This window comes from Salvelinus namaycush, unplaced genomic scaffold (assembly GCF_016432855.1).
Source record: "Salvelinus namaycush isolate Seneca unplaced genomic scaffold, SaNama_1.0 Scaffold2719, whole genome shotgun sequence".
Lineage (NCBI taxonomy): Eukaryota > Metazoa > Chordata > Actinopteri > Salmoniformes > Salmonidae > Salvelinus > Salvelinus namaycush.
Window position 1 is genome coordinate 1 of NW_024059585.1, and position 20,000 is coordinate 20,000.

The window sequence follows — 20,000 nt, forward strand, 5'->3', positions numbered from 1 at the left end:
AACAGATTCTCTAGTGTTGTATTGAAATGATTCTCTAGGTGTTGTATTGGAAAAGATTCTCTAGGTGTTGTATTGGAACAGATTCTCTAGGTGTTGTATTGGAACAGATTCTCTAGGTGTTGTATTGGAACAGATTCTCTAGGTGTTGTATTGGAAAAGATTCTCTAGGTGTTGTATTGGAACAGATTCTCTAGGTGTTGTATTGGAAAAGATTCTCTAGGTGTTGTGTTGGAACAGATTCTCTAGGTGTTGTATTGTAAAAGATTCTCTAGGTGTTGTGTTGGAACAGATTCTCTAGGTGTTGTATTGTAAAATATTCTCTAGGTGTTGTATTGTAAAAGATTAACTAGGTGTTGTATTGTAAAAGATTCTCTAGGTGTTGTATTGTAAAAGATTCTCTAGGTGTTGTATTGTAAAAGATTCTCTAGGTGTTGTATTGGAAAAGATTCTCTAGGTGTTGTATTGTAAAAGATTCTCTAGGTGTTGTATTGGAACAGATTCTCTAGGTGTTGTATTGGAAAAGATTCTCTAGGTGTTGTATTGTAAAAGATTCTCTAGGTGTTGTATTGGAACAGATTCTCTAGGTGTTGTATTGGAACAGATTCTCTAGGTGTTGTATTGGAACAGATTCTCTAGGTGTTGTATGGAAAGATTCTCTAGGTGTTGTATTGTAAAAGATTCTCTAGGTGTTGTATTGGAACAGATTCTCTAGGTGTTGTATTGGAACAGATTCTCTAGGTGTTGTATTGGAACAGATTCTCTAGGTGTTGTATTGGAACAGATTCTCTAGGTGTTGTATTGGAAAAGATTCTCTAGGTGTTGTATTGGAAAAGATTCTCTAGGTGTTGTATTGTAAAAGATTCTCTAGGTGTTGTATTGTAAAAGATTCTCTAGGTGTTGTATTGGAAAAGATTCTCTAGGTGTTGTATTGGAACAGATTCTCTAGGTGTTGTATTGTAAATGATTCTCTAGGTGTTGTATTGGAAATGATTCTCTAGGTGTTGTATTGGAAAAGATTCTCTAGGTGTTGTATTGGAACAGATTCTCTAGGTGTTGTATTGGAACAGATTCTCTAGGTGTTGTATTGGAACAGATTCTCTAGGTGTTGTATTGGAACAGATTCTCTAGGTGTATTGGAAAAGATTCTCTAGGTGTTGTATTGGAAAAGATTCTCTTGGTGTTGTATTGTAAAAGATTCTAAAGGAGACAAATAATTAGTAGAAAATAACTTTGCCGTCTTTATGATGTAGTCAAGTTTACATTAGAGAGATATGGCAATGTTGCCACGAGCTAGCAAAATTTGTCAGAAATAGCTAGCAATGCTAACTTTTCTTCCTAAAATGTTCATTCCTCCCCCTAATCTTAGTTAGCTCGTTATCCTACAGCTAATGTACATCTGCAGCTAAAGTCACGTGACAAAAGCTTGTCCTACTAATTATTTGCTTCCTTTGAAATGTCATCGTATTTCCAAGCCACGCGAATGCACTTTAAAAGGAAAACTTCATCAGTACCTATTGAGACAGCACTGAGTAGAATGCTCAGCTGGGCATTAAGTCCTTAAAATTAACCTTCAAAACAATACTGTGACGAAAACTACCTTTGACCTGATCCCAGGGCTAAAGTAGTGTACTAGATAAGGAAATAGGGGCACCATTTGTGACTGAACATGGGATAGACACATGGCCAATCACAAAGCTGGTGTTAAGCTGCCCCTGAATTAGCCAGGCTTCCCTGGGCACCAGGCCCAGGCTGACATGTACGTGTTAACACTTCCTAGTATTCCTGCTGCTTTGTATTCCTTCTGTTCCACTCAACTATTCCTGACCTGCTCTGTCCACACGACACCCTGTGTCTGACCTGCTCTGTCCACACGACAAGGTACTGCTGTAGTATTAGCTGTCCTGTGTCTGACCTGCTCTGTCCACACGACAAGGTACTGCTGTAGTGTTGACTGCCCTGTGTCTGACCTGCTCTGTCCACATGACAAGGTACTGCTGTAGTATTGACTGCCCTGTGTCTGACCTGCTCTGTCCACACGACAAGGTACTGCTGTAGTATTAGCTGTCCTGTGTCTGACCTGCTCTGTCCACACGACAAGGTACTGCTGTAGTGTTGACTGCCCTGTGTCTGACCTGCTCTGTCCACACGACAAGGTACTGCTGTAGTGTTGTTGCCCTGTGTCTGACCTGCTCTGTCCACACGACAAGGTACTGCTGTAGTATTAGCTGCCCTGTGTCTGACCTGCTCTGTCCACACGACAAGGTACTGCTGTAGTATTAGCTGCCCTGTGTCTGACCTGCTCTGTCCACACGACAAGGTACTGCTGTAGTGTTGACTGCCCTGTGTCTGACCTGCTCTGTCCACACGACAAGGTACTGCTGTAGTATTGACTGCCCTGTGTCTGACCTGCTCTGTCCACACGACAAGGTACTGCTGTAGTATTAGCTGCCCTGTGTCTGACCTGCTCTGTCCACACGACAAGGTACTGCTGTAGTATTAGCTGCCCTGTGTCTGACCTGCTCTGTCCACACGACAAGGTACTGCTGTAGTGTTGACTGCCCTGTGTCTGACCTGCTCTGTCCACACGACAAGGTACTGCTGTAGTGTTGACTGCCCTGTGTCTGACCTGCTCTGTCCACATGACAAGGTACTGCTGTAGTATTGACTGCCCTGTGTCTGACCTGCTCTGTCCACACGACAAGGTACTGCTGTAGTATTAGCTGCCCTGTGTCTGACCTGCTCTGTCCACACGACAAGGTACTGCTGTAGTATTAGCTGCCCTGTGTCTGACCTGCTCTGTCCACACGACAAGGTACTGCTGTAGTGTTGACTGCCCTGTGTCTGACCTGCTCTGTCCACACGACAAGGTACTGCTGTAGTGTTGACTGTCCTGTGTCTGACCTGCTCTGTCCACACGACAAGGTACTGCTGTAGTATTAGCTGTCCTGTGTCTGACCTGCTCTGTCCACACGACAAGGTACTGCTGTAGTGTTGACTGCCCTGTGTCTGACCTGCTCTGTCCACACGACAAGGTACTGCTGTAGTGTTGACTGTCCTGTGTCTGACCTGCTCTGTCCACACGACAAGGTACTGCTGTAGTGTTGACTGCCCTGTGTCTGACCTGCTCTGTCCACACGACAAGGTACTGCTGTAGTGTTGACTGTCCTGTGTCTGACCTGCTCTGTCCACACGACAAGGTACTGCTGTAGTATTAGCTGCCCTGTGTCTGACCTGCTCTGTCCACACGACAAGGTACTGCTGTAGTGTTGACTGCCCTGTGTCTGACCTGCTCTGTCCACACGACAAGGTACTGCTGTAGTATTAGCTGCCCTGTGTCTGACCTGCTCTGTCCACACGACAAGGTACTGCTGTAGTATTAGCTGCCCTGTGTCTGACCTGCTCTGTCCACACGACAAGGTACTGCTGTAGTGTTGACTGCCCTGTGTCTGACCTGCTCTGTCCACACGACAAGGTACTGCTGTAGTGTTGACTGCCCTGTGTCTGACCTGCTCTGTCCACACGACAAGGTACTGCTGTAGTGTTGACTGCCCTGTGTCTGACCTGCTCTGTCCACATGACAAGGTACTGCTGTAGTATTGACTGCCCTGTGTCTGACCTGCTCTGTCCACACGACAAGGTACTGCTGTAGTATTAGCTGCCCTGTGTCTGACCTGCTCTGTCCACACGACAAGGTACTGCTGTAGTATTAGCTGTCCTGTGTCTGACCTGCTCTGTCCACACGACAAGGTACTGCTGTAGTATTGACTGCCCTGTGTCTGACCTGCTCTGTCCACACGACAAGGTACTGCTGTAGTATTAGCTGCCCTGTGTCTGACCTGCTCTGTCCACACGACAAGGTACTGCTGTAGTGTTGACTGCCCTGTGTCTGACCTGCTCTGTCCACATGACAAGGTACTGCTGTAGTATTGACTGCCCTGTGTCTGACCTGCTCTGTCCACACGACAAGGTACTGCTGTAGTATTAGCTGCCCTGTGTCTGACCTGCTCTGTCCACACGACAAGGTACTGCTGTAGTATTAGCTGTCCTGTGTCTGACCTGCTCTGTCCACACGACAAGGTACTGCTGTAGTATTGACTGCCCTGTGTCTGACCTGCTCTGTCCACACGACAAGGTACTGCTGTAGTATTAGCTGCCCTGTGTCTGACCTGCTCTGTCCACACGACAAGGTACTGCTGTAGTGTTGACTGCCCTGTGTCTGACCTGCTCTGTCCACACGACAAGGTACTGCTGTAGTATTAGCTGCCCTGTGTCTGACCTGCTCTGTCCACACGACAAGGTACTGCTGTAGTGTTGACTGCCCTGTGTCTGACCTGCTCTGTCCACACGACAAGGTACTGCTGTAGTATTGACTGTCCTGTGTCTGACCTGCTCTGTCCACACGACAAGGTACTGCTGTAGTATTAGCTGTCCTGTGTCTGACCTGCTCTGTCCACACGACAAGGTACTGCTGTAGTGTTGACTGTCCTGTGTCTGACCTGCTCTGTCCACACGACAAGGTACTGCTGTAGTATTAGCTGCCCTGTGTCTGACCTGCTCTGTCCACACGACAAGGTACTGCTGTAGTGTTGACTGCCCTGTGTCTGACCTGCTCTGTCCACACGACAAGGTACTGCTGTAGTGTTGACTGCCCTGTGTCTGACCTGCTCTGTCCACACGACAAGGTACTGCTGTAGTGTTGACTGCCCTGTGTCTGACCTGCTCTGTCCACACGACAAGGTACTGCTGTAGTATTAGCTGTCCTGTGTCTGACCTGCTCTGTCCACACGACAAGGTACTGCTGTAGTGTTGACTGCCCTGTGTCTGACCTGCTCTGTCCACACGACAAGGTACTGCTGTAGTGTTGACTGTCCTGTGTCTGACCTGCTCTGTCCACACGACAAGGTACTGCTGTAGTGTTGACTGCCCTGTGTCTGACCTGCTCTGTCCACACGACAAGGTACTGCTGTAGTGTTGACTGTCCTGTGTCTGACCTGCTCTGTCCACACGACAAGGTACTGCTGTAGTATTAGCTGCCCTGTGTCTGACCTGCTCTGTCCACACGACAAGGTACTGCTGTAGTATTAGCTGCCCTGTGTCTGACCTGCTCTGTCCACACGACAAGGTACTGCTGTAGTGTTGACTGCCCTGTGTCTGACCTGCTCTGTCCACACGACAAGGTACTGCTGTAGTGTTGACTGTCCTGTGTCTGACCTGCTCTGTCCACATGACAAGGTACTGCTGTAGTATTAGCTGCCCTGTGTCTGACCTGCTCTGTCCACATGACAAGGTACTGCTGTAGTATTAGCTGCCCTGTGTCTGACCTGCTCTGTCCACATGACAAGATACTGCTGTAGTGTTGACTGCCCTGTGTCTGACCTGCTCTGTCCACATGACAAGGTACTGCTGTAGTAGTAGCTGCCCTGTGTCTGACCTGCTCTGTCCACATGACAAGGTACTGCTGTAGTATTAGCTGCCCTGTGTCTGACCTGCTCTGTCCACATGACAAGATACTGCTGTAGTGTTGACTGCCCTGTGTCTGACCTGCTCTGTCCACATGACAAGGTACTGCTGTAGTGTTGACTGCCCTGTGTCTGACCTGCTCTGTCCACACGACAAGGTACTGCTGTAGTGTTGACTGCCCTGTGTCTGACCTGCTCTGTCCACATGACAAGATACTGCTGTAGTGTTGACTGCCCTGTGTCTGACCTGCTCTGTCCACACGACAAGGTACTGCTGTAGTATTAGCTGCCCTGTGTCTGACCTGCTCTGTCCACACGACAAGGTACTGCTGTAGTGTTGACTGCCCTGTGTCTGACCTGCTCTGTCCACACGACAAGGTACTGCTGTAGTGTTGACTGCCCTGTGTCTGACCTGCTCTGTCCACACGACAAGGTACTGCTGTAGTATTAGCTGCCCTGTGTCTGACCTGCTCTGTCCACACGACAAGGTACTGCTGTAGTGTTGACTGCCCTGTGTCTGACCTGCTCTGTCCACACGACAAGGTACTGCTGTAGTGTTGACTGCCCTGTGTCTGACCTGCTCTGTCCACACGACAAGGTACTGCTGTAGTGTTGACTGTCCTGTGTCTGACCTGCTCTGTCCACACGACAAGGTACTGCTGTAGTATTAGCTGCCCTGTGTCTGACCTGCTCTGTCGACACGACAAGGTACTGCTGTAGTGTTGACTGCCCTGTGTCTGACCTGCTCTGTCCACACGACAAGGTACTGCTGTAGTGTTGACTGCCCTGTGTCTGACCTGCTCTGTCCACACGACAAGGTACTGCTGTAGTGTTGACTGTCCTGTGTCTGACCTGCTCTGTCCACACGACAAGGTACTGCTGTAGTGTTGACTGCCCTGTGTCTGACCTGCTCTGTCCACACGACAAGGTACTGCTGTAGTATTGACTGCCCTGTGTCTGACCTGCTCTGTCCACACGACAAGGTACTGCTGTAGTGTTGACTGCCCTGTGTCTGACCTGCTCTGTCCACACGACAAGGTACTGCTGTAGTATTAGCTGCCCTGTGTCTGACCTGCTCTGTCCACACGACAAGGTACTGCTGTAGTGTTGACTGCCCTGTGTCTGACCTGCTCTGTCCACACGACAAGGTACTGCTGTAGTGTTGACTGCCCTGTGTCTGACCTGCTCTGTCCACACGACAAGGTACTGCTGTAGTATTAGCTGTCCTGTGTCTGACCTGCTCTGTCCACACGACAAGGTACTGCTGTAGTATTAGCTGTCCTGTGTCTGACCTGCTCTGTCCACACGACAAGGTACTGCTGTAGTATTGACTGCCCTGTGTCTGACCTGCTCTGTCCACACGACAAGGTACTGCTGTAGTATTAGCTGCCCTGTGTCTGACCTGCTCTGTCCACATGACAAGGTACTGCTGTAGTATTGACTGCCCTGTGTCTGACCTGCTCTGTCCACACGACAAGGTACTGCTGTAGTATTAGCTGCCCTGTGTCTGACCTGCTCTGTCCACATGACAAGGTACTGCTGTAGTATTGACTGCCCTGTGTCTGACCTGCTCTGTCCACACGACAAGGTACTGCTGTAGTATTGACTGCCCTGTGTCTGACCTGCTCTGTCCACACGACAAGGTACTGCTGTAGTATTAGCTGCCCTGTGTCTGACCTGCTCTGTCCACATGACAAGGTACTGCTGTAGTATTGACTGCCCTGTGTCTGACCTGCTCTGTCCACACGACAAGGTACTGCTGTAGTATTGACAAGGGTTAGGGTTAACCGCGCCCATGATGTCGAGGTTGCGGTTCCCTCTGTCCAGGACAATCTGCTCCATTGTCACCGTACCTGGAGGATGGCCCGAGCTACCCTTCTTCGTGCCTCCGACAGGACCCAGTCCCAAGCCAAACTTTCGCCGGGCCTCAGCTCCAGTCTACACCCCAGGTCAAAAGGTATGGCTCTCATCGAAGGACCTGCCATTGAAGGTGGCATCGAAGAAACTCTCCCCCCGATTCATTGGTCCCTTTGAGATTGACCATGTCATTAACCCCTCTGCGCCTGAAACTCCCAGCCTCTCTCAGGATCCATCCTACCCTCCACGTATCCCTAATTAAAACATGTCTGCTCCAGTCCCCCGTCTCCTCCTGCAGCAGCTCCTCCACCCCCTCGGCTCATCGATGACCATCCTGCCAATACCGTCCGGCGGTTTCTGGACGTGCGCCACCAGGGTCGTGGCTGGCTGTACCTGGTGGACTGGAAGGGATACAGGCCTGAGGAGCGCTGCTGGGTGCCCCGCCGTCACATTCTGGACCCCTCTCTCTTACGGGATTTCCATACCTCACACCCAGATAAGCCTGGTCATGCACATTTGTGGCCTGCTGGAGGTCATTTTGCAGGGCTCTGGTAGTGCTCCTCCTTGCACAAAGGCGGAGGTAGCGGTCCTGCTGCTGGGTTGTTGCCCTCCTACGGCCTCCTCCACGTCTCCTGATGTACTGGCCTGTCTCCTGGTAGCGCCTCCATGCTCTGGACACTACGCTGACAGACACAGCAAACCTTTTTGCCACAGCTCGCATTGATGTGCCATCCTGGATGAACTGCACTACCTGAGCCACTTGTGTGGGTTGTAGACTCCGTCTCATGCTACCACTAGAGTGAAAGCACCGCCAGCATTCAAAAGTGACCAAAACATCAGCCAGGAAGCATAGGAACTGAGAAGTGGTCTGTGGTCACCACCTGCAGAACCATTCCTTTATTGGGGGTGTCTTGCTAATTGCCTATAATTTCCACCTTTTGTCTATTCCATTTGAACAACAGCATGTGAAATGTATTGTCAATCAGTGTTGCTTCCTAAGTGGACAGTTTGATTTCACAGAAGTGTGATTGACTTGGAGTTACATTGTGTTGTTTAAGTGTTCCCTTTATTTTTTTGAGCAGTGTAGTTGATGTAGAGTTTTCGTTGCCACTGACCTAATCCAATATTGTCATGAATATTGATTATGATGACCAATCTAATCCAGTATTGTTATGAATATTGATTATGATGACCAATCTAATCCAGTATTGTTATGAATATTGATTATGATGACCAATCTAATCCAGTATTGTCATGAATATTGATTATGATGACCAATCTAATCCAGTATTGTTATGAATATTGATTATGATGACCAATCTAATCCAGTATTGTTATGAATATTGATTATGATGACCAATCTAATCCAGTATTGTCATGAATATTGATTATGATGACCAATCTAATCCAGTATTGTCATGAATATTGATTATGATGACCAATCTAATCCAGTATTGTCATGAATATTGATTATGATGACCAATCTAATCCAGTATTGTTATGAATATTGATTATGATGACCAATCTAATCCAGTATTGTCATGAATATTGATTATGATGACCAATCTAATCCAGCGATTGACATGAATATTGATTATGATGACCAATCTAATCCAGCGATTGTCATGAATATTGATTATGCTGACAATTAGACAATTGTTGTTATATTTTACTGTCAAAATACAACTATAGAATTTCCAATAGAGATGAATTACATACATCTTTATGTGGACTAATTTATATCATAGGCTAATTAATTTGGGGCTCAACACCTAAGGAAGTGGAAACTGAAAACCGAATTACAAGATAAAATATCTTGGTTGTAAAATATCTGCTATTGAGCCGAATATTGAAAGTTGAGGAGTACACATTCTACCTCCAGAAAGCTGAGACCCTCCTCTCTTCAACTGGGACAAGGGAACAAAGCTGTGTTTTTCACACAATTGCAATTTGAAATGTTATACGATCATAACCCATTTTCTCTCTCAAGTGCATGGTGGAAGAGGAGACCGTCTCCCTCATTACAGCAGCAGGCTACAACGAGGGCATAGGCAGAGAGGCTGGGCAGACATTCTCATCACAGGAATCATCATGAGGATAATGCCCTTTACTGTAATAACCAAATCATGGTTTTTAGCTGGCCAATAAAAAAAAAAAAAATAGGACGTTTTTGAGTAAGTTGCCAATTTAGATCCAGGATGTTGACTGTCTACCTGAGGACTTTGAATGTGAGCTTGAAAGACCTCAGATCAGCCTATTATAAAACTGGCCCGGCCGTTGTCCATTGACTGTAGCTGCTCAACATGATTTGAGGAGTCAGGCTCAAAGGTTATTCATTCATTGTCAAAAAGGGAGATGATTATTTTCATCGCCACGAAGGACTTTGTGTGTTTTGAATGAAAATGCACAAACACAACCAATAATAAAAGTGCTCATATTAAAGCTCCTTTTCAGCAGGTGTCGTCTTACGCAAGATAAACAATGGCTGAATACCAAATGGTACCCTATTCACAATACAGTGCACTACTTCAGACCAGGCGCCATAGAGCTCTGGTCAAAAGTAGTGCACTACAGAGGGGATAGTGTGCATTTGAGAGGCAGGGAAACAATGGTTGAGTGGCCTGCCAGCCTCCTGTCCTCTGTGCTCCAGTCCATTAACAGTATAACACATCACTGCTCCGTCACTAGACTCCATACGCCTCAATAATGCAGAAAGAAAAAAGCTACATTCTACAGACAGACCAGTCAACCCTACATCCTCCAGAGAGACCAGTTAACCCTCCATCCTCCAGAGAGACCAGTCCATCCTCCAGAGAGACCAGTCAACCCTACATCCTCCAGACAGACCAGTCAACCCTCCATCCTCCAGAGAGACCAGTTAACCCTACATCCTCCAGAGAGACCAGTCAACCATCCATCCTCCAGACAGACCAGTCCATCCTCCAGAGAGACCAGTTAACCCTCCATCCTCCAGAGAGACCAGTCCATCCTCCAGACAGACCAGTCAACCCTCCATCCTCCAGAGAGACCAGTTAACCCTCCATCCTCCAGAGAGACCAGTTAACCCTCCATCCTCCAGACAGACCAGTTAACCCTACATCCTCCAGAGAGACCAGTCAACCATCCATCCTCCAGACAGACAAGTCCATCCTCCAGATAGACCAGTCAACCCTCCATCCTCCAGAGAGACCAGTTAACCCTCCATCCTCCAGACAGACCAGTTAACCCTACATCCTCCAGAGAGACCAGTCAACCCTCCATCCTCCAGACAGACCAGTCCATCCTCCAGAGAGACCAGTTAACCCTCCATCCTCCAGAGAGACCAGTCCATCCTCCAGACAGACCAGTCAACCCTCCATCCTCCAGAGAGACCAGTCAACCCTCCATCCTCCAGACAGACCAGTTAACCCTCCATCCTCCAGAGAGACCAGTCAACCCTCCATCCTCCAGACAGACCAGTCCATCCTCCAGAGAGACCAGTTAACCCTCCATCCTCCAGACAGACCAGTTAACCCTACATCCTCCAGAGAGACCAGTCAACCCTCCATCCTCCAGACAGACCAGTCCATCCTCCAGATAGACCAGTCAACCCTCCACCCTCCAGACAGACCGTCCACCCTCCAGACAGACCCTCCATCCTCCAGACAGACCCTCCATCCTCCAGACAGACCCTCCATCCTCCAGACAGACCAGTTAACCCTCCATCCTCCAGACAGACCAGTTAACCCTCCATCCTCCAGACAGACCCTCCATCCTCCATCCAGACCCTCCATCCTCCAGACAGACCCTCCATCCTCCAGACAGACCCTCCACACTCCAGACAGACCCTCCACCCTCCAGACAGACCCTCCACCCTCCAGACAGACCAGTCAACCCACCAGTCAACCCTCCATCCTCCAGACAGATCAGATATGGGGTCTCTCACCTCCACACAGCAGCGATCACATCCATAACAGATACAACTTGTATCCCTGTACTCTATTTATTCACAGGTGTGCGCTCACACACACACACACACACACACACACACACACACACACACACACACACACACACACACACACACACACACACACACACACACACACACACACACACACACACACACACACACACACACACACACACACACACCACAAACCAGCACATGGACACACACATTTGCAAATGCACAGACACACAGGCAAGCCAGCACGCAAACACACACAAATAAGTCATAAAAAGTAATCTTTCAAAAGTTAAAATGTGAAAGGAAACATTAGGATAAATTAATCAAATCTGCACAACAGAAAATATAGTATTGATGAAAAACTCCCATTGACCTCTGGGAGAACACCAGTCTATTGATGAAAAACTCCCATTGACCTCTGGGAGAACACCAGTCTATTGATGAAAAACTCCCATTGACCTCTGGGAGAACACCAGTCTATTGATGAAAAACTCCCATTGACCTCTGGGAGAACACCAGTCTATTGATGAAAAACTCCCATTGACCTGTCTCTGGGAGAACACCAGTCTAATGATGAAAAACTCCCATTGACCTGTCTCTGGGAGAACACCAGTCTATTGATGAAAAACTCCCATTGACCTGTCTCTGGGAGAACAACAGTCTATTGATGAAAAACTCCCATTGACCTCTGGGAGAACAACAGTCTATTGATGAAAAACTCCCATTGACCTCTGGGAGAACAACAGTCTATTGATGAAAAACTCCCATTGACCTCTGGGAGAACAACAGTCTATTGATGAAAAACTCCCATTGACCTGTCTCTGGGAGAACAACAGTCTATTGATGAAAAACTCCCATTGACCTGTCTCTGGGAGAACACCAGTCTAATGATGAAAAACTCCCATTGACCTGTCTCTGGGAGAACACCAGTCTATTGATGAAAAACTCCCATTGACCTCTGGGAGAACAACAGTCTATTGATGAAAAACTCCCATTGACCTCTGGGAGAACAACAGTCTATTGATGAAAAACTCCCATTGACCTCTGGGAGAACAACAGTCTATTGATGAAAAACTCCCATTGACCTCTGGGAGAACAACAGTCTATTGATGAAAAACTCCCATTGACCTCTGGGAGAACAACAGTCTATTGATGAAAAACTCCCATTGACCTCTGGGAGAACACCAGTCTATTGATGAAAAACTCCCATTGACCTGTCTCTGGGAAAACACCAGTCTATTGATGAAAAACTCCCATTGACCTCTGGGAGAACACCAGTCTATTGATGAAAAACTCCCATTGACCTGTCTCTGGGAGAACAACAGTCTATTGATGAAAAACTCCCATTGACCTCTGGGAGAACAACAGTCTATTGATGAAAAACTCCCATTGACCTGTCTCTGGGAGAACAACAGTCTATTGATGAAAAACTCCCATTGACCTGTCTCTGGGAGAACAACAGTCTATTGATGAAAAACTCCCATTGACCTCTGGGAGAACAACAGTCTATTGATGAAAAACTCCCATTGACCTGTCTCTGGGAGAACAACAGTCTATTGATGAAAAACTCCCATTGACCTGTCTCTGGGAGAACAACAGTCTATTGATGAAAAACTCCCATTGACCTGTCTCTGGGAGAACAACAGTCTATTGATGAAAAACTCCCATTGACCTGTCTCTGGGAGAACACCAGTCTATTGATGAAAAACTCCCATTGACCTGTCTCTGGGAGAACACCAGTCTATTGATGAAAAACTCCCATTGACCTGTCTCTGGGAGAACAACAGTCTATTGATGAAAAACTCCCATTGACCTGTCTCTGGGAGAACACCAGTCTATTGATGAAAAACTCCCATTGACCTGTCTCTGGGAGAACACCAGTCTATTGATGAAAAACTCCCATTGACCTCTGGGAGAACACCAGTCTATTGATGAAAAACTCCCATTGACCTGTCTCTGGGAGAACACCAGTCTATTGATGAAAAACTCCCATTGACCTGTCTCTGGGAGAACAACAGTCTATTGATGAAAAACTCCCATTGACCTGTCTCTGGGAGAACACCAGTCTATTGATGAAAAACTCCCATTGACCTGTCTCTGGGAGAACACCAGTCTATTGATGAAAAACTCCCATTGACCTCTGGGAAAACACCAGTCTATTGATGAAAAACTCCCATTGACCTGTCTCTGGGAGAACACCAGTCTATTGATGAAAAACTCCCATTGACCTCTGGGAGAACACCAGTCTATTGATGAAAAACTCCCATTGACCTGTCTCTAGGAGAACACCAGTCTATTGATGAAAAACTCCCATTGACCTCTGGGAGAACAACAGTCTATTGATGAAAAACTCCCATTGACCTCTGGGAGAACAACAGTCTATTGATGAAAAACTCCCATTGACCTGTCTCTCTGGGAGAACACCAGTCTATTGATGAAAAACTCCCATTGACCTCTGGGAGAACACCAGTCTATTGATGAAAAACTCCCATTGACCTGTCTCTGGGAGAACAACAGTCTATTGATGAAAAACTCCCATTGACCTGTCTCTGGGAAAACACCAGTCTATTGATGAAAAACTCCCATTGACCTGTCTCTGGGAGAACACCAGTCTATTGATGAAAAACTCCCATTGACCTGTCTCTGGGAGAACACCAGTCTATTGATGAAAAACTCCCATTGACCTCTGGGAGAACACCAGTCTATTGATGAAAAACTCCCATTGACCTGTCTCTGGGAGAACAACAGTCTATTGATGAAAAACTCCCATTGACCTGTCTCTGGGAAAACACCAGTCTATTGATGAAAAACTCCCATTGACCTGTCTCTGGGAGAACACCAGTCTATTGATGAAAAACTCCCATTGACCTCTGGGAAAACACCAGTCTATTGATGAAAAACTCCCATTGACCTCTGGGAGAACAACAGTCTATTGATGAAAAACTCCCATTGACCTGTCTCTGGGAGAACAACAGTCTATTGATGAAAAACTCCCATTGACCTGTCTCTGGGAGAACACCAGTCTATTGATGAAAAACTCCCATTGACCTGTCTCTGGGAGAACACCAGTCTATTGATGAAAAACTCCCATTGACCTGTCTCTGGGAGAACACCAGTCTATTGATGAAAAACTCCCATTGACCTGTCTCTGGGAGAACAACAGTCTATTGATGAAAAACTCCCATTGACCTCTGGGAGAACAACAGTCTATTGATGAAAAACTCCCATTGACCTGTCTCTGGGAGAACACCAGTCTATTGATGAAAAACTCCCATTGACCTCTGGGAGAACACCAGTCTATTGATGAAAAACTCCCATTGACCTGTCTCTGGGAGAACAACAGTCTATTGATGAAAAACTCCCATTGACCTGTCTCTGGGAGAACAACAGTCTATTGATGAAAAACTCCCATTGACCTGTCTCTGGGAGAACACCAGTCTATTGATGAAAAACTCCCATTGACCTGTCTCTGGGAGAACACCAGTCTATTGATGAAAAACTCCCATTGACCTGTCTCTGGGAGAACACCAGTCTATTGATGAAAAACTCCCATTGACCTGTCTCTAGGAGAACAACAGTCTATTGATGAAAAACTCCCATTGACCTGTCTCTGGGAGAACACCAGTCTATTGATGAAAAACTCCCATTGACCTGTCTCTGGGAGAACACCAGTCTATTGATGAAAAACTCCCATTGACCTCTGGGAGAACAACAGTCTATTGATGAAAAACTCCCATTGACCTGTCTCTGGGAGAACACCAGTCTATTGATGAAAAACTCCCATTGACCTCTGGGAGAACACCAGTCTAATGATGAAAAACTCCCATTGACCTCTGGGAGAACAACAGTCTAATGATGAAAAACTCCCATTGACCTCTGGGAGAACAACAGTCTATTGATGAAAAACTCCCATTGACCTGTCTCTGGGAGAACAACAGTCTATTGATGAAAAACTCCCATTGACCTGTCTCTGGGAGAACACCAGTCTATTGATGAAAAACTCCCATTGACCTGTCTCTGGGAGAACAACAGTCTATTGATGAAAAACTCCCATTGACCTGTCTCTGGGAGAACACCAGTCTATTGATGAAAAACTCCCATTGACCTGTCTCTGGGAGAACAACAGTCTATTGATGAAAAACTCCCATTGACCTGTCTCTGGGAGAACAACAGTCTATTGATGAAAAACTCCCATTGACCTCTGGGAGAACACCAGTCTGAATATGACTCCAACCTCCTCTTATTGGACCCTGCAGTGATTGATCAACTATGAAGCAGGCTAAATACTGCTGGATCAATGATTATGCCCCAGTCTCAAATGGCACCCTATTCCCTATTTATAGTGCACTACTTTAGACCAGAGCCCTATTCCCTATATAGTGCACTACTTTAGACCAGAGCCCTATTCCCTATATAGTGCACTACTTTAGACCAGAGCCCTATTCCCTATATAGTGCACTACTTTAGACCAGAGCCCTATTCCCTATATAGTGCACTACTTTAGACCAGAGCCCTATTCCCTATATAGTGGTACTACTATAGACCAGAGCCCTATTCCCTAATAGTGCACTACTTTAGACCAGAGCCCTATTCTCTATATAGTGGTACTACTATAGACCAGAGCCCTATTCCCTATATAGTGCACTACTATAGACCAGAGCCCTATAGAACCCTATTCCCTTTATAGTGCACTACTTTAGACCAGGCCCCTATAGGGGAAAGGGTACCATTTGGAACACATTTCAGCGACTCTTCATCTGTGAGCATCACTTTAATAAAGGCATCCACTAACACCACAAACAGTAGCCTAGGGCAGGGGGGGGGGGGGGGCTGTGTGTGTGTGAGAATAACTAACCAATCACAATACGTATCCACTGGAGATGTTTTCTCACTAACCAATCAGTGGATCGCTAGGCTTCTCTACTCTCTCCAACGTTACAGAATGCCGACATCTGAAAGCTCCGGTCTTGTTATGCGTGCGTGTGACCACACAAGGCGCTTACGGTATTTAGAACAGCGCCGTCGACAGACGCCGTGCTGAAGTGGACAGCTCCCGTTCAGATGAAGGAAAAAAAAACACACGATACTTAGACAACCAACCAACCAACCAACCATTGACCTAGTCACAGTTTGATTTGGTTCGTCCGGCGAGATGGGTCTGTCTCTCCCGCCGAGCTGACGTTAACAGCGTTTGTTTTATATAATCATCACCATCCAGATGTGTATCTAAGAAGACGGCGACGGCATTAATGGACTTTTCGTTGTTTTATTTGTTGCGAGCTGACGGTGCTGGAGTTGTTCCGTCTGGATACTGTGGAGTTGTTCTGACGTTTGATAGGAAACACCTGTAGCTGAATCTGCTATCTGTCCATACACCGTCTCTAATGTATTGGAGGACTATTATTCCACACAAACAAAAACAGAAATGTTTTGACACACATCTATTTTTCTGCAGGCAGGGAGGGCTGCTCTCTCTGACGCCGTCGGCCATCTAATCTCCAATGCAAAAGAGCGGAGGTAAAGCCATTTACTGGTCCATTAATATCTAAGCTTCTCTCTCGGCTCTCTGTGCTGCTCGCAGACAGGAACATGGATAGAGAGGAATTCGCTGTGACAAGAGCTTTGCCTGGATTTGTATGGATGGTGTTCTCTTGTCCAAACTAATAACATTTCAAAAAAGACGGTCGAGTCGAGGTCAACAACCGACCACGGTGCGTCTGGCGGTTCGTGTTCACCACCCTTTTTTTTTTTTGCGCACCGATTTTTTTGAAAATTAATTGAATGCATTTTTAATGTAGCTGGGGAGATCAGAGGTAGGCTTCTATTTTAAATAAAAACAACCATGGGGGGCACAGATGAGTGTAAAACCATGCTGGATGCTCTGAACAAAGTCACCGCGTGCTACAGGCACCTGGTCATCGCGCTGGGCAGCACATCGGACTCTCAGAACCTACGCGAGGAACTCAAGAAGACCCGGAAGAAAGCCCAGGAGCTCGCGGTGGCCAACCGGAATAAACTAACCGAGTTGCTCAAAGACAAGAGCACCAGCAAGGACGACCGGGCTGAGTATGAGAGGCTATGGGTGCTGTTTACCAGCAGCATGGAGATACTGGAAGTGGACATGAAGCGGAGCCTAGAGATAGGGCAGGAGTTCCCCCTCAAGGTGCCCACCAGACACCTCATCCAGACGGGCATGACCGGCAGCACGACCACGGTGGCCGCCAGGGCCATGTCTGTGCAGAACATGAAGTACGACGCGGACAGCAACATCGACACTGCCGACCTGAAGGAGCTCCAGGCTGAGATCAGCCAGGTGGGTCAGATGATGGAGGAGATGGAGATGAAGGTGCAGGTGGCTCCGTGGGCCGTGGAGGCCAAGCAGGAGGCCGGCGCCGAGCTCAAATCCACCCTGAGCGTCGGGAACTCCTCCGTGGGCGTCATTTCCATCTGCGAAGAGGAGCCCAAAGACGAGATAGATGAAGGGGGTGACAATAACGGAATGATCACGTGCATCGCTGGGTTCATATTCGTCGCTATTGTAGTAATCGCCGGAATTCTAGGATACTTCGTAATCGGTGGATAGGATACTTAGTATTGAACGTTTTGAGCCAGCCTGGGAATACTTCACAGATAAACAGCGGGCGCAGCTCAGAGACAGATACAGCCCGGGACGGACACTAGGCAGGTTATATGCCCGGAGAAACGGCTCTGTTGTTGAGGAGAGAGAGACTAGCGCTCCGAGACATCAAGGAGCTGTCCAGGTGCTGAAAACTGTTACGCGCAAATGGCACCGATTCTCCGTATAGTCCTTCACTTTAGACCAGAGCCATTACAAGGCGTTATTCCACTTATAGTCCTTCACTTTAGACCAGAGCCACTGCAAGGCGTTATTCCATTTATAGTCTTTCACTTTAGACCAGAGCCACTGCAACATTTTATCTCAGCCTCACAATAATAATTTATTCAGCTTCTATAGTGCTTTTCATGACAAAAAAATAATCTCAAAGTGCTTGAAAATAAAAATAAAACAAGCATCAAATAAAACACATCTTCCTTATAACAGATACCAGATAACAGAGGTCTGGACTATGACAGCTGTCAGCTAGAGTTGGACGTTTTGGGGGTTTCAACCCTCCCACATATGGAGCGACAGTCGAGTGGGAACCACATAGCTGGAGCAGAGGGAGGGTTTGTCAACGGGGGCTGGACGAACAGGTCCTCCTCATAGGTGGAGCAGAGGGAGGGTTTTGTTAACAGGGGGTAGATGAGCAGGTCCTCCTCATAGCTGGAGCAGAGGGAGGGTTTTGTTAACAGGGGGTAGATGAGCAGGTCCTCCACATAGCTGGAGCAGAGGGAGGGTTTTGTTAACAGGGGGTAGATGAGCAGGTCCTCCTCATAGCTGGAGCAGAGGGAGGGTTTTGTCAACAGGGGGTAGATGAGCAGGTCCTCCTCATAGGTGGAGCAGAGGGAGGGTTTTGTCAACAGGGGGTAGATGAGCAGGTCCTCCTCATAGGTGGAGCAGAGGGAGGGTTTTGTTAACAGGGGGTAGATGAGCAGGTCCTCCTCATAGGTGGAGCAGAGGGAGGGTTTTGTTAACAGGGGGTAGATGAGCAGGTCCTCCAGTGGCAGGCAGCACTGTTCCCTCTCTATTCAAGGCGTCCCGCCGGCGCCTCCCAGTCCCCTCTGTCTGACTGCCTTGTTCAAGATGAAGTCCATTGCTACGTTCCCACTAACTCAATGATGTCAGCCCGCACAAATCTTCAGAGGAATCCTCAGACCGAGCAATGAATTCATCCCTGCCAGCTCGCCATCCGTTGCAGTCCTCCTCAGGGGTCAGGAGACCATAAAAACAAAACAATATGATGGCGTATTCAACTCAAAACACACTAGCTAACTAGCTTGCTAGCATTGTTAGCTAGCTATGTTGAAAGAGCTGATTTTCCATCAAATTCACAGGTAGGAAACACATTGATTTTACCCAGACTTAGTCTATAGTCATTGAGTTATTCAAAACCAAAAATCAAAATCAAAATATTCAAACAAAAAAAAACGAATAAAAAATGATTAAATATTGACAAAATGTACTGGAGCGCTCTGCCTAGGCGACCTCACAGCGCCATGGCAACATGTGTAGAATAGCAGGGAATTTGCTCTCAAAAAAGCAACATTTTCTCTCTGCCTCATGGCAACTAAAATGTATCCTTGCTCGAACCATGCAGGTGGCCCCACCAAACTGCCCTATACTATTGACCAGAGCCCTATAGGGCTAGGGAATAGGGTTCTATAGGGCTCTGGTCTAAAGTAGTGCACTGTAATAGGGAACAGGGTTCTATAGGGCTCTGGTCTAAAGTAGTGCACTATATAGGGAATAGGGTTCTATAGGGCTCTGGTCTAAAGTAGTGCACTGTAATAGGGAATAGGGTTCTATAGGGCTCTGGTCTAAAGTAGTGCACTATAATAGGGAATAGGGTTCTATAGGGCTCTGGTCTAAAGTAGTGCACTATAAATAGGGAATAGGGTTCCATTTGGGACACATCCATGTAAGGAGTTACTCGGCCTCGTAGAGACTTTCTGAATGTATTCAACATCTTTATGAGAAATTGCACCAGATATATTTTTAGAGTTATGAGATGTTAGGTTTGGAAAGGGAGTCAGAGTGTGTTTGGCTCCAGATGATGGCACAGGCAGGTCTAAGTAGTATCCTACACACAGTCCATTAGTAGGGTCTAGGCAGG

At 47.1% G+C, this 20,000-nt stretch overlaps 1 protein-coding gene across 1 annotated transcript; it reads left to right on the forward strand.

Moving 5' to 3' along the window:
• The first annotated feature begins 17,107 nt into the window (after positions 1–17,107).
• Positions 17,108–17,848, forward strand: LOC120039453 (regulator of G-protein signaling 9-binding protein). The gene has a single exon (XM_038984845.1). It carries the CDS (start codon positions 17,108–17,110, stop codon positions 17,846–17,848), a length of 741 nt encoding a protein of 246 aa, XP_038840773.1.
• Positions 17,849–20,000: the final 2,152 nt, after the last annotated feature.

Bases quoted from the DNA above. Each gene is read 5' to 3' on its own strand.
- LOC120039453 (XM_038984845.1), top strand. From the start codon at position 17,108: ATGGGGGGCACAGATGAGTGTAAAACCATGCTGGATGCTCTGAACAAA.